The sequence below is a fragment of the Phocoena sinus genome, chromosome 4 (genome assembly GCF_008692025.1).
Source record: "Phocoena sinus isolate mPhoSin1 chromosome 4, mPhoSin1.pri, whole genome shotgun sequence".
Classification (NCBI taxonomy): Eukaryota; Metazoa; Chordata; class Mammalia; order Artiodactyla; family Phocoenidae; genus Phocoena; species Phocoena sinus.
This window is the reverse complement of record NC_045766.1, coordinates 33,857,566-33,872,626: the sequence shown is the minus strand read 5'-3', so window position 1 is coordinate 33,872,626 and position 15,061 is coordinate 33,857,566. Positions and strand designations below refer to the sequence as shown.

At 44.9% G+C, this 15,061-nt stretch overlaps 1 protein-coding gene across 2 annotated transcripts in view; it reads right to left on the bottom strand.

Annotated features, from left to right (window-relative positions):
* Positions 1–15,061, bottom strand: part of ARHGEF26 (Rho guanine nucleotide exchange factor 26) — a 156,123-nt gene that overhangs the window by 12,602 nt on the left and 128,460 nt on the right. For both annotated transcript variants that reach the window (XM_032629869.1, XM_032629870.1), the window contains exon 12: positions 11,974–12,183. In XM_032629869.1, coding sequence (XP_032485760.1) covers positions 11,974–12,183 — 210 coding nt within the window. The remainder of the gene's footprint in view (positions 1–11,973; positions 12,184–15,061) is intronic.

Sequence of the window (15,061 nt, the reverse complement as noted above, 5' to 3'; positions counted from 1 at the left end):
AGATGAATAGATAAAGAGGATATGGTACATATATACAATGGAATATTACTCAGCCATAAAAAAGAATGAAATAATGCTATTTGCAGCAACATGGATGGACCCAGAGATTATCATACTAAGTGAAGTAAGTCAGAAAGAGAAAGACAAATACCATATGATATCACTTATATGTGGAATCTAAAATATGGCACAAATGAACCTATCTCTAAAACAAACAGACTCACAGATATAGAGATCAGACTTGTGGTGGTCGGGGGGAGGGGGGAAAGGGAGAGATGGATTGGGAATTTGGGGGTGGTAGATGCAAACTATTATATTTGGAATGGACAAACAACAGGTCCTACTGTATAGCACAGGGAACTATATCCAATCTCCTGGGATAAACCATAATGGAAAAGAATGTTAATAAAAGAATGTAAACGTATAAAACTGAGTCACTCTGTTATACAGCAGAGATTGGCACTACGTTGTAAAATCAACTATACTTAAATTTATTAAAAAGTAAAAAAAAAACAAAAAGGATGCCTTTATGCCTGGTACTTTAAACAAAAAAACTTGGAGAAAAAAAATTTTTTTTTTCTCCCACAACGGCCTGCACCTAAAAGACGCTTCTCACCATCACTCTATCTTCACTCTGTGACGTGTATCTATCCTTCCATCCAGACAGAGCAGACTTCTTACAGTCTGGAACTCAACATGCTATTCCACACCTTTCCTATTTGTTCTTCTCACTCTCAAGTACGACCTTCCTTCCCCCTGTTTTTACCGAGCTGTGCCCACTCATCATCCCTATTTGATTGCTTTATTGAAGAACACACACATAAAACACTGCACTAATCTTAAGTGTATACAGATCTGTGTTTACTTAAGTACAACCACGTACACATGCCCACAGATCAAGACACAGACATGCCAGGAGGTTCCTTTTTTGTCCCCTTCCAATCAGTAACCTCCTGCAAAGGTAACTGCTGTTCTGATTTCCGTCACATAGACAAGTTTTGCCAATCTTGAACTTTATGAAAACGGCATCCTATAATGTCTACTTTGGTGTCTGGCTTCTTTTGTTCAACACATCTAACTCAATATTGAAAACACAAGCCTCACCTCCTCCAGGTGGCCGCCTCTGCTGTGTGAGCCCACACTTCTGTCCCCATCCCATTCTTGAGAATCCTGTTCTCACGCCCCCTCTGCACAGCTCTGTCACACTGCCTGGCAGCTGTAGGCCTCCTGAAGCCAGGCATCTTATCTCCGTAACTGCCTGCACATAACAGGAGCTCTGTAAACCCTGACCTCACTACTATATATATAGTATACACTATATATATATATATATATATATATATATATATATAAAAATCACTACTACTCATTGACCCCCGATCTTTTATGGACTTGTCTGTTTCTCTGACTGGGCCATAAACTCCCCAAGGACAGTAACTGGATCTTGTTCTAAATAGCATAAGGGAGCACATATACGCCAGGTACTGTGTTTTTTATATTTGGCGAGTACCATCTAGTCTAATCTTTACAACCGTCTTGCAAGTATTACCGTTATTATTCCCAATTTTTTTCAGAGGACGAAGCTGAAGTCTGAACTGTTAAGTACCTGCTCACAGTAAAACTGCTAAGTGGTAGAGTCAGAATATACGCCAGGCAGCCGGGGATCAAAGAGGTGGTGCCCCCTAGTAGGTGCTTACAAGATAACGAGGGACCGCAGGAAGGGTGGAAACTGCAGTCTGCTGAAAGACAGACTGACTTAAAAGAAGAAACTGAGGCTGGGCCCTGGTCGAGCTGCTGAGTCAAGTAGTAATATGCACAGTTTATGTAAAAATTGATGACACTGTCTTGCTTTTAAAAACTTTGTCTCTAATACAGGACAAAAAGACTTCAGGGTGGTTTTATAAGGAACAAGTAAAGCACAACCTCCTTTCAGATAATCCCAAGCAAACACTTAAATCTTTGATATCTCTTTGTTGGGTAAGATTTTTAAAATTCAGGCTCAACTAGAATTTCCAAAGTACAAAGGCAATTGAAAGCTAAACAATATCTTAAGGATGGAAGAGCTGTTCGCCAAGAGTAACCTAAAACGATACATTTGCGTCTCCACATGCCATACCCAGACATGTCAGATTCATCTTTGGCTTACCATGACATTTTCACGTGGCCCTAACTGCTGTCTGCAGTCCTTCAAGTCAGATCTCCCAGCCATGGACCGTCTCTGGCATCTGAGTGGCCGGTTTTAGCGGCAGCCTCACCCTGCAGCCAGTTTCTAGAAGTCCAGGTGAAATCTTTCATTCCTGTAGCATGCTGCCTGGATGCTAATGGCATCCCTTCGACAAGGCAGCCCCTCACAGGGGCTCCAGAGGACAGAGCAAGACAGTCCTTATTGCCTCACTGAAAGGAGCCGCTTCTTGAAATGGCTTCAATTGAATCAGTCCCACCCCCTCTGAGATGCCATCAAAACCACACGACATTACCCAGGGCTTCCAAGAGCCATGCCAAGGAGCTCCCTCCTATCATGAGGCAGAAAGCACTGCATCTCTAAAGGAGGAGACTCACTCCACATAAAATGGAACTCTAAGAACAAGAAAACCCCGGGCCTAGACATACCCATTATTAAATTTAGATATCAAGTCCAAGGCTCACACACAGACAGCTATTTTCTCCAGGGACGAGGTAAGGCATTCAACACGAATTCACAATCCACGCCACACCCAGCTTACTGAGATTTCTCTTTGCCCAAAGTGCCACAGTCAGCAATGCCGCTAACGGGGACCCGGGGCAGATCAACTTCTAAGGCGCTCCTGACCCCTCCTTCCTTCAAACAACATTCACCAAGTCCCTGCTTTTGCAGGAGTCCTGTGCCAGGCTGGGGCTGCCAAGTGAGTAAAATGGAGCCTCTTGCACTTCACAGCCTTCCTTCAATGAAGGAGCAGACGAAGCAAAAGACAAATGCACACAGAATCCAGCACATTGTGCAGTGTGCTGGGATGGCGCCCTCTAAATAAAACCCGTCTGAGAGTTGAGAAGAGGCCCTTTCAACATAAATATCTGGAAGCGCAGTCCTTTATGCACGGCATGAAATGATGTTCCTTATAAAACCATCCTGAAGCTCCCCACTCAGGAGTCAGCTGTCACAGTATCTTGTCCTGTCCCCCATACGATTAATTAAGCACCATAGGTTTAAACTTAATTACACAAAGGTTGAAGATACAGCCAAGCTGGACTTCGCATCGAATACCAGGCATCTGCTAGAAAACACAGATCCACACTAAGAAAGTAGAAAGCAGGGTTTGAAACAGGTTAGGACCGTGAATGAGACAGAATGGAACAAACGCCCACAAAGGGCTTCACCACTGGAGGGGGATCTCCCTGGATTTTCAATAGAAGTGAAGAGACCTCAGCTGCTGTTTAACCTTTCTTTCGTCCCTTTAAAAATGGCATTTGACCAGATGTATACCTTTTGTGCTCCGTTTCACAGCCTACAAACTTACCTATGGTTCCTTGTGAAACTCCTGTACCCATGGCCTTTGGGAAAAAAGTCTTCCTAAGGAGTAGGATCATGGAGATGGCTGTTTTTGTTCATTCTCTCACATTCAATTCAACGAGATGAGTTCAATAAGCTGATCCATTAAAGAAAACCCACAGGGCAAACATCGTCCTCATGAATGCTGTGCAACAAAGCCTTATAAAACTGGACACCAGTTCAACTTACTAATTTAAAAAATCTGGGCTTCCTTGGTGGCGCAGTGGTTGAGAGTCCGCCTGCTGATGCAGGGGACGCAGGTTCGTGCCCCGGTCCGGGAAGATCCCACATGCCGCGGAGCGGCTGGGCCCGTGAGCCATGGCCGCTGAGCCTGCGCGTCCGGAGCCTGTGCTCCGCAACAGGAGAGGCCACAACAGTGAGAGGCCCGCGTACCGCAAAAAAAAAAAAAAAAAAAATCTAACCAAAGCAAAGTAGTTCCCCTAGCCCACTAAGAGTTCTAGAAATTTAGATTCCATGACATGTTATATAGTTAAATCAACTGTTTCCTGTTTATCATATCAAACAGCTCATGAGACCTAGTCTGGTCCAGAATCCTGAAGTTAACCTTAAGTGGATCAACTACCTGTTTCCTTGGAAAAAAGACCCACCTGCTCTCCTGTTTTACTGGCGGTCAGTGATGAGGAATCACCAAAGATTTAAGTACCTTGACGGGCACTGTACAAATGTAAAAGATTATTGGACACAGATTCCAGATTCAACGAAGAAAAAAGTACTACAATCTGTAATAAATACATTTTTTTTCCATACAAATTGTGATCTCTATGTGGATTTTTCTTCAAAGATGAAGAGTATGTCAGACGTACTATTTACAATTTTATCCCATCCTATTTACTTCCTGTTAATTAAATCATTAACAGAAGCAGGAAGAGAGCAAAAGACTGCCCGCAAACAATGCCCCTTTATCAGGAGGGCCCAGGAATGGGTTGTCAGAATGGCTGACAGGACTATTAGGCGTCTGGTTCAATTTGTGAGACAGAAACTTTGAGAAGGGCCTCTGCTTACAGCTTAAGGTGATTATATCTCATAGCTAAATAGAACGGGTGAAGAAAGTTTTCGTTCATTACTGAACGTGTCCTTGTGTCTGATCTCTGCACAGGCTGGACCCAAATGCCATCCAAATTCCATTATGGACGCAGGAAGCCAAGGACGCCACTTGCCACAGCGTTGCTCTGTGCCATCTGCAGCTGTCTGGGCTTCATTTTAATGAAGGCAGACAAAGGGGGCTCTCGGCCTTGAACATTCCTCTTGCAAGGCCCAGAGGGAAAAATGACATTAGTAAAACATTCCTCCTTTGTCCTTTTACCAAGGGTGAGCTTCTGTATTTTCCACCAAACACTGTCTCATTAATAATGCAATGACTTAAGATCTTTAACAAGCATACAGATATAACACAGTATGGCTTAGAGGTACACGCTAAAAAAAAAAAGTTTAACTACATCCTTGACAGCAAATGTTGAAAAACAAGTGGAATTTAGATAAAACTTGCTCTAGCAGCACAAAACAAACAAACAAAAACCCCAGTGAATAGAGACATAGAGGAGCAGTATTTCTCTACATGCTGCTACCTTTCCTTGGATATAGAAAAGTAAATTTTATTAATTGTAGGGCAATTCCAAAAAAATATTTATTGGGAACCTGCTACATACAAAGTGAGAAAAGGACAAAACTGAAGCTGAGTGTGGGGATTAGTAATAAAACTGAAGAACTGACTGGAGAGAAGAATGGTTAGGAGACTTTGAAGGTGGTTCAAAAGATAAAGCATGTATGGGTTGCCCTGGGAAGGAGGTAGTGGGATGGAAACATGTGGGAAGATGCAACAGTGTTTCATACAGGAAGAACCAGTCCAGGATGGATCTGTTCAGATCTAGAAGCATCAGAAATGACACCAAGTCTCCAGACTGGGTAACTTGAAATGGTGTCAAGGATACCATTTACAGAAATGTGTGTGTCAGGGAAAGCAGAGCGTACTGATGATGACTGGTTCCAGACAGGCTGCATTTCTGAAGGGGAAGTGAAGAGGAAAGGTTCCATGTGGGAGAAAAACTAAGAGCACACAGATAACAGCTTGAGAACATCTCAAAAAAGGGGTTAGCGTCAGAGAGCTGGGCAGCTAACAAAATTAAATGATATTAGAGGTAAAGCGGAAGACTGGACTGCTGGGTGTGGTACCTAGGAAGCCACTGCTCATCTTCTGATGGAGCGCCCTCAACTAGGTGGCAGAGGAAGACGCCATACTGAAGATGGTCAAGGAGTAACTCAATATAGGGCGTCAGCTGCTCAAGCCAAAAACCCAAAGCATCATCGATTCCTCTCTTTCACTGACAGCTAACCCAACTCATCCTGTCCTTCAGTTGGTCCTGTTGTCTCCACCTCCACAGTGTTAGGTTTCCATCTCCTCGCACAGACCACAGTCCATCCCAACATCAAGACTCCCCTGGACTGGGACTTCCCTGGTGGCGCGGTGGTTGAGAATCCACCTGCCAATGCAAGGGACACGGGTTCAAGCCCTGGTCCAGGAAGATCCCACATGCCACGGAGCAACTAAGCCTGTGCGCCACAACTACTGAGCCCATGCACCACAGCTACTGAGCCCATGCACCACAGCTACTGAGCCTGCGCTCTAGAGCCCCATGCTCTGCAACAAGAGAAGCCACCGCAACGAGAAGCCCACGCACCGCAACGAAGACCCAATGCAGCCAAAAATAAATAAGTTTTTTAAAAATCATTAAAAGACTCCCCTGGACTAATGCAACAGGACCCTAACTGCTCTCCCCATTGAAACTCCTGTGTCCACACCAGTCTTCCATGGAACTCCCCATTCCAGCCTACGAGGCTCTAAACCAGTGCTTCTCAAAATATCTGGGGTGGGGCTTCCCTGGTGGCGCAGTGGTTGAGAGTCCGCCTGCCGATGCAAGGGACACGGGTTCGTGCCCCGGTCCGGGAAGATCCCACATGCCGCAGAGCAACTAGGCCCATGAGCCACACCTGCTAAGCCTGCGCGTCTGGAGCCCGTGCTCCGCAGCAGGAGAGGCCGCGATAGTGAGAGACCTGCGCACCGGGATTAAGAGTAGTCCCCGCTCACCACAACTAGAGAAAGCCCTCACACAGAAACGAAGACCCAACGCAGCCAAATAAATAAATAAATTTAAATAAATCAATAAATAAAATGCTCTGGGCTCCACCAGCCTCTCAACCACCCACTCCCTGGCTTATTCTGATCTAGCCAATTTCACTATGTTCAAGCCAAGTTTGATGGCCTCGAACTTGTTTCCCTAGGAGTTTGGCACTTGCTGTGCCCTCTGCCTGGACCGTTCTGGCCCTGCATTTTCCCATGGATGGATTCCTTCCAGGCACTCAGGGCTCAGTCCCAAATGTCACCTGGAGAAGTCTTCCTCTGCCATCTAATTTAGAGGACAGATCCCCATCCCAGCACTTCACACTCCGGAATACATTCCTAGCTTTACTGTTTCCACTGCACTTATTTATTTTTAAAATTGGATGAAGAAATGCTTTCCCACCATCCCAGTTCACTGTAGGCCATCTGCCCAGGCAGCCTGGCAAAAGTTCAGTGCCACCAAAGCCACCTCCTTGAGGGCAGGAGGCACACAGGCACAGGTTCTTCAGTGGAACAGAAGCCCCCAGAGGGCAGGGATCTGGTCTCTGCACTGTGCACTGCTACGTCCCAGCACTTAGAATAGCACCTGAAAGGATGCTGGTGAACAATAAAAATTCACTGAGTAAGTAGGGAGAAATGAAAGCTGCTCTCTTGAGACGTGCAGCCGTAAAGGGAAGGAGAGACTCAGGGGTGGGTTGGGGGCCCGGAGTTGTACGGCAGAGGGTGGGCAAGACAGGAAACAGGAGGAGAAAAATGAACTAACAAGAGGGGCACACGCACCAAGCACTTGGAATTCTCGGGGACAAGATCACTGAGGGGCCTCCTTGTAGAGGAAAGACTTGGCACTTGGCGTGAGCCCTGAGAAGTAAGATATTTGGTAATTCGAGGAGTTCTGAGAAGGGCATTCCAGGAAGTAGGAAAAACATAGGCAAAGGAACAAAAAAGGAAGTTTTAAATGGAAGATAGTTTGAGGGATGCAACATCTAGTCAGCATTTTATTATAAAATATTTCAAACCATATGATGCCTTACATTTACCACAAACTTTTTCATTTTAAGTCTATGAACTTAAAAAGTCACATTTTAGTAGTTTTTCACATTTAATAGCAACTAGCTTCCTGGAGTTTCCCTTCCAGAGCCAGAACAAGGCCAAGTTGAACAGCAAGATGGGGGTGGAATAGTCTCCGAGATGGCAGCTTCTCAGTAAGAAGCTTAAAATTTGTTATTACAAAGAATTTCAGATTCAGGAAGGTCAGGGTCTAGTCCCATTTTGGCAGTAACTCACCTCCTGTGTGGCTTTAGGCAAATCACTTCACCTTTTTGAGTCTCATCTTACATCTGGGAGAAAACTGAGGGAGTTGGACTACAGACCTATAATTAGGGTCACAACATATTTTATCGTCTAAAGACACTTTGGAAAGTCAAAGAGGGTGCTATTCTTAATTTTGCCAGAACAACAGACATAATAACACTGATCCCAAAGAAACCAAGATGTACAGTCATCTTACTTAACTGCTTCAGCTCGGAAGCACCATCCTTCTCTAGAAACACCCAAGGCTCCCTTCATGCTCTCTAGCTGGTCCTGTGCTTGGCACATCCCAGATGCTCACTAAGCGTTTGCCCCATTTCCTTTTGGTGAGCTTTTCTGCATTCTTTATGTAATCAAAGCTATTGATCTGTTCCTCCACAACTTCACTGCCTTAAAATAGTTGAACCGTCCTTGTGCCAAACAGCTGCATCCTTCCTTCGGCCGATTTCACATTCTGTATAGCCCCAGGTTCCTCTACTAGGAACAGTTTCTCAAAGAAGGTAAATATTTAGGTACAAACCCTATTCTTTTTCAAACCACAGAATAAATAGCCAGTAATCGACTGGTCTGAAATTCTGCAATTACTCAAGGCCTGGGTGGTGGTGAAAACCTTCTCAACTAGATTGCTAATGGACCATTTTAACCATGTATAACATCAAAGAGAGAAAAGTTAAAAAACATACTCACCTATACATCTGGCAAATCTTAGAAGCAAAGAAAACATTCTACATAGGCCGGAACTCTGATTACTCAAGACCAGGTAACCCAGAGCTGGCCTGCACATTTCCAAATACAGCATGTTAACGACTCACTAGAGTTTTAAAAGCTGATTGGGTTTTTTTGGTTTTGTTGTGTTTTCTTTTAAGGAAAGTGCATCCTGGCTGTCATATATTTTCTTTTAGCACTAATGATACTTTATGCCTTGTAGGTTTAAAAGTATTTGTCCAGTTATTTACTTTAACTGTAATTGAGTTGGGGTGGGGGGAGTGAGGGAGTCACTCCTTCCGTACCCAAGGAGACAGCCGCCCCTCTGCCCCTTCTGGAATGTTCTCTTGCTATTAATTAAAGAACTACAAATATGAGTCATACCCACGGGTTTACGGGTGACATAACTAGATATTCTGAGAACATTTCTCACTGAGGAAATGAACATCCATTCAGTCTATGGCAAGATCAAAAGGCAAGAGGGTGGAACAAAGGCTACAGAACGTCCCAGGAAAGGATCTAGCCTTGGTGTAAAAACTGGACATGCCGGGTTTACGGCCTACTCTCTTGGAATAATCTCAGAAACCAGCAGTAGAGATTACATAAATTATGAAGGAGACAGTCAGGAAAAAGCTCTGCTGATAAAGAGCAAACAATCCTTATAAACACAGAGAAAAGGAAAACGTAAAGCGAAACCAACAACACTTTCTCCCTGACTAAAAAAGACAAAATAAAATCTTCACTTCTGAGAATTCTTTATAATAAGCAGTAATCTCCAAAGTGTTTAAGACTCTTTCATCCTCAAAGTCCTTTAAGATCCAAAGGTCAGACATACTAAATTCTCTCTTTTAAGAGAGGCTTCCTCAAACAGAAGAGGTCTAGGTCTGTCTTCACAAGCCAAGGGGTTTAATCATTTTTAGAGTCAAAGAAATGCCTTCCTCAGCCCTGGTCTTGGGTGTGTCCCCTGCTGGTCACCTGCACAGACCAGCAAGCACTGCACCCACTGGAGGTGCCCTCCCCAGAGGGGAAAACATAGAGGAGCATCCTTGGAATGCAGCAGGACTTTCCATCAGTTTCCTGGAAGAATTCTGGGACCTTAGGAAGAGGCATTTCTTTGTTTTATAAACAAACACAGAGGATGCCGCTCCTTTTCTTATTCATTCCCTCTGTTAGCTCTTGAGCTCATTTGTAATACTCTCTTTCGGCTGTTTTTAAATCTCAAATAGCTTTCTATCACCCTGCCCTTCTTGGTTTTCTTCACCTTTGGAAAAGTTACTTCTAGTGCCAAAAACATGAAATGAGCATTTATCGTTTTTATGTGGATGGCTTTTTTCCTTCTTTTTCTTTTCTTACATCTCTCTAACAATCCAGGGACCCTGTTAAAATACTCTTAAAAAGTGGAGATTATCTCTTTGGGTTGGCTTTCGCTAAGATTCTGTTACAGTCTTAGGGTTGTTATTCAAGAGCTACTGATCCATTTTAATCACACCATGTAGGAGCCAAGTGGGAGAGGGTGCAGGAACCCCAGAGGACCAAGAATTAGGGAACTTCTCCTTTCCCTCCACTGTTCCACCCTCTGACCCGACATAATACCTGCCTATGATGATTGTTCTAAGAGGAGGTTTCCGGTTTCCAAACAAATTGGTCAGCTATCTCTAAATGGACAAAATCGCAATGTAACCAAACAGGACCCTACAGGGCCTTCCCGAGGTAGACATCACCCCGACCCCGCCAAAACCCTCTGTTTGTGCTCTCTCTGAAGTACCTAGGTAACAGTATCTGATGCACATTTCCTGAGTTGTTTTACAGATGCTAAAACCACCACCCAATGGAAGAACTTAACTACTTCATGAATGATCATGAGCCCCCAGACCGACTGGCACCTAAGGATTCATCATGTCAACCACCCTCTCACCTCAACACCAACCAATCAGAGAACTGTGCACGAGCTGATCACATACCCTGCGACCCCCGCCCTCACGTGGCCTTGCCTTCGGGGATTTTGGGGTTTTTAGAGTGTGAGTCACCCATCCTCCTCGTATTGGTGCCTTTACAATAAACACTGCACTTTCCTTCACCACAACCCGGTGTCAGTAGATGGGCTTTACTGTGCACGGGCAAGCAGACCCAAGTCTGGTTCAGTAGCAGCACGGGGGGACTTGACAATTAAGCCCCCTTCCCTTCATCCTGTGTGAGGATGGACTGCCTACTAACTGCTGGTGAAACTGCAGGCACAGACAGGATGGCTTCTGCCTCTGCATAAACTCTGGAGGGCAAAGAGGGATCAACATGTGAGGGAACCGTTGATCGAAGCTGCCCACCTTGGCTAGGCACGATGCTAACCACTTGCATGAGTCGTCTCACCACAGGAGGTCCCGATAAGGACACGGTGCTGCCGTGGAAAACTAACCAGGAGAATTCGGGAGGGGCCGAAAGCAGGGAGGAGACGCCAGCCCGGAATGTGCGCCAACCTCCCAGAAACGGTCATGCTAGATCCATCTCGGCTGAGAGATGCGAGAACCACCAGGGAGGACCCTGAGTCAGATCAAATATGGGCACAAGCAAGATGATTGGTCAGAGACAACCCCACAACTAACCCTATTACCATAAAACCTGAGACCGAGAGCCACATGGCAGAGCAGTCCTCCTGGGTTCCCTCACCCTGCTGTTCTCCGCCCAGGCACCCCTTCCCAATAGTCTTTTGCTTTGTCAGTACGTATGTCTCCTCACACAATTCATTTCCAAGTGTTAGACAAGAGCCCATTTTCTCAGGCCCTGGAAGGGGTTCCCCTTCCTGCAACAAACATATTTCCCCAAACTGAGTATCTATCTCTTTTGACAGAAATCGCTGGTCTTTCTGCTGCCTGGTCGAAGGTAGGTGATACAAAATGACTTCTATTTCAGTACCTAAGAAAACTCAGGGCCTAGGATCACACTGCCAGTTAGGTCATATTCCTAGGGCTCCCGGGTCATAATTTTATCAATGATTAAAATAAAATGACTTATAAAACACACTGTAAATATAAAAGCACACCACCTAAAGCACAACACGTCCATCAGGAGTCATGGGGATGAAAATAATAATATCCATCTCTCAGGACACTGAGAAGATGACAGTGAGAAGACAAGCATCTGTATAAAGCACCCAGACCTATGCTCGGTGCATAACAGGTAATCAATAAAAAAGAATAAATAGTAGGTAGAGTTTACTGTTTTTAGGGAGTCTGTGGACCAAGGGTAATTAGGTAGGGAAGACCGACAGCAGATATTCTGAAACCCTCTCCTCGCACATACTTACTGAGTCTCAGCTCCCAGCAGCATCTCCACTTTCTCGTTCACGTGGTTACTAAGGACTGTCAGCGTGAAGAGGTGACTAGCAGAGTTCTGTCTTGAATAAAGCACTGTGGAACTGTTCTTCCCTGGAGAAGAATTAAGCTCTTCACTGTCACAAGACTCCACCAGTAGCTGATCTCTTAAGGAATAATCATTGACATTGTAACTTTCTTCACTGTAAGAAAGAGGGAAAAAGAACACAGTAATTCGGTGGATGAGACTGTGACATTATCGGTTTTCAAATCACATTTTGGGGGAAGGTGGCAGGGGAGGGAAGGAGGACAGGGAGAGAATGATTTATTTTATTTTTTATTTTATTTTATTATTATTATTTTTGCAGTACGCGGGCCTCTCACTGCTGTGGCCTCTCCCGTTGCGGAGCACAGGCTCTGGACGCGCAGGCTCAGCGGCCATGGTTAACGGGCCCAGCCGCTCCGCGGCACGTGGGATCTTCCCAGACCGAGGCACGAACCCGCGTCCCCTGCATCGGCAGGCGGACTCTCAACCACTGCGCCACCAGGGAAGCCTGAGAATGATTTATTTTAAAATAGGAATTGGACTCTGAATTAATCTACTGAGTATGAGTCAATATAACCCTCCAAAATTAAACCTGCTAATTACTATTTTTCTGTAGTATACTAAATTTTATCTTACATATAAAAGCAATATTAAAAACAAGTATTAGCACCTACTGTATAGCACAGGGGACTCTATTCAGTTTTTTGTAATGGCTTATATGAGAAAAGAATCTAAAAAAAGAGTGGATGTATGTACATGTATAACTGATGCCCTTTGCTGTACTAACACAACATTGTAAATCAACTATACTCCAATAAAAATTTTTTTAAAAATTATTAAACCCTCTAGGTTTTATTTTACATTTTCCTGGCATTTCCTTGCAACAAGTGAGACACGCGTGCATCATGGTAAGGCTTGAACAGCTATACTTCCCCAGCCTTACCCCCATCCGCAGGATAGAGGTCGTCCCAAACCTGCTCACACTCTGGGTAGCGAAGCTGCACTCGCAGCCTCCAGACCGCCAGGCACAGGAGGGAAGAACAGCCCCAGAGGTCTGCTTGCTTCTGGCAAGACGCCCAACCCATCCTTTTCTCTAACATGCACGGCCTCACCACCTGTTCAGAAACCACCAGGACTGATCCCGCCACGCCCTTTATCCCTGCTTTTATGCCCAAGACTGCCTGGTATACTTCATTCCCCTGAATGTACTCTCACCTGCACAGTGCTGTGAAGATGTCTAATGGGGCCTCACCTCCCTAAGCCCCTCGGCTGAAGCATTCCACTGCATCCTCCGGAAATGCACCTCATTTAGGGAATCCAACAAAATCTTCTAAATCCTCAGCCTCTTCTCTGAACTCTCCCTTTACCTTGTTGCCTTAACAGAAACTTGGCTGTTCTAGAGAGCACAGCCTCCTCTGAAGGCTCTCTGCCTGCCTGAGTCTCATTACTCCTAGACAATGATCGCTTTGTCCTCCCAGAAGCTCCCCAGCTTTGATGCTCATGCCATCAGTCTCTATCTCATCCTCACAGTCATCTCCAGGCCCCTGGATCATGCCTCATCCTCACGCATGCGTTTAGTTACTGGCTTACTGTCACTCTCCAACACTACTTCCTTGAATTTCCATGTGGCAATCCTTCCATTACCCCAGCCTCTCAGTTCCTTGACTTCCCCTTCAACAATCAACCTTGTCACTACCACCAACTGCAACCTCTCTGCAATCCCAACGTCAAACACCTCTGTCTAACCAGCCCCGCCAATCTCTTTGGCTCACCTCTTCTAATCCTCAACCTCAACAATTTTAACCCACCATTCCTACAACCCACTCACTCCACCACCTTTCCCTCCACCCTTAAACCCTTCATGTCCTCTCATTCATGCTTATTCACTTATCCAACTTGAATTTCTCGATACCTACTTACAATCACTCCTTGCAGACACACTCATTTCCTTGGCAAATCCCAACTCTGCTTAGATACACCTCCCCTCTATTCTCTATGTGTACTCTCAATTGAACAGGGCAGAGCTCAATAATAACTGCTGAGTAAATGGATGACCATGCAATACATTTTAATGTATTCTAGGAACCATATTGTATAATAACCTTACCTAATAATAAATGTAAATGTATGAACTCAGGAGAGCTAAGAGATAAAAAAAAATCCTTGTGCCCAACTATACTAGGAATTTCAGAACAGGCCATTTTGTTCAAGATTTCTTAGAAAGTTTTTCATTCGGTGGTGGGCATCTGCCTGTCAACCACTCCCTGTAACTCTCCTTTAAAAACTTTATAATCATTTTTAAAATTTAGTTTGATTCTTCCCCCTCCAAAACTGGCAAACACAGTTATATCATCTATAAAAGCAAAACACTGCCTTTTGATCAGGTCTGTTTGTTGCTAGGGTAATCATCTGTATTAACTGAAAGTTCACATGGCAAGGTCACCTCCAAAGCTCCCCTGAGACTGCCAACGGACCAGCACAACCATACTCAGAATATATAAAATATTTCTCTTATCAAAGGTCACATAATTTTTATAAAAGGAGGAACCAAGGTAATACACTTTACAAACAAACAAAGTTATACTTTTAAAAGACCGTGTTTACCAGAAACAAAGCAGTCGATTTTTGGCAAAGCTGGTGTCAGGCTGCACCCTGCAGGCCTACAAGCCTCGTAGCCGCCCAGCCTCGAGACCGAAGAAAGAGCGCGGAAACAGCGACAGAGACATCAGTGGTTTATTGGAGAGGGGATCTCACACATCCGAAACATCTGCGCCCTGTGCTGCAGACAGCAGGCGGGACAGGGCAGCAGTCTTCATTGCTCGGGGTGGGGGAGAAGGAGGCTCCATTTATAGGGGGAAGTGACGCCAGGTGGGCTTATCAGTTACCAGGGAGACCAGCAGCTGGGGCACATCACTCACAGCCCCTCAGGTTAATGACCATCACGAGGGTAGATGTTTCTCTTTAATAAACTAGCAGATGGAATCATTCTGGCCTGATGATTAGAACAATCACTAGCTGGGGCAGGGGGCAAGCAC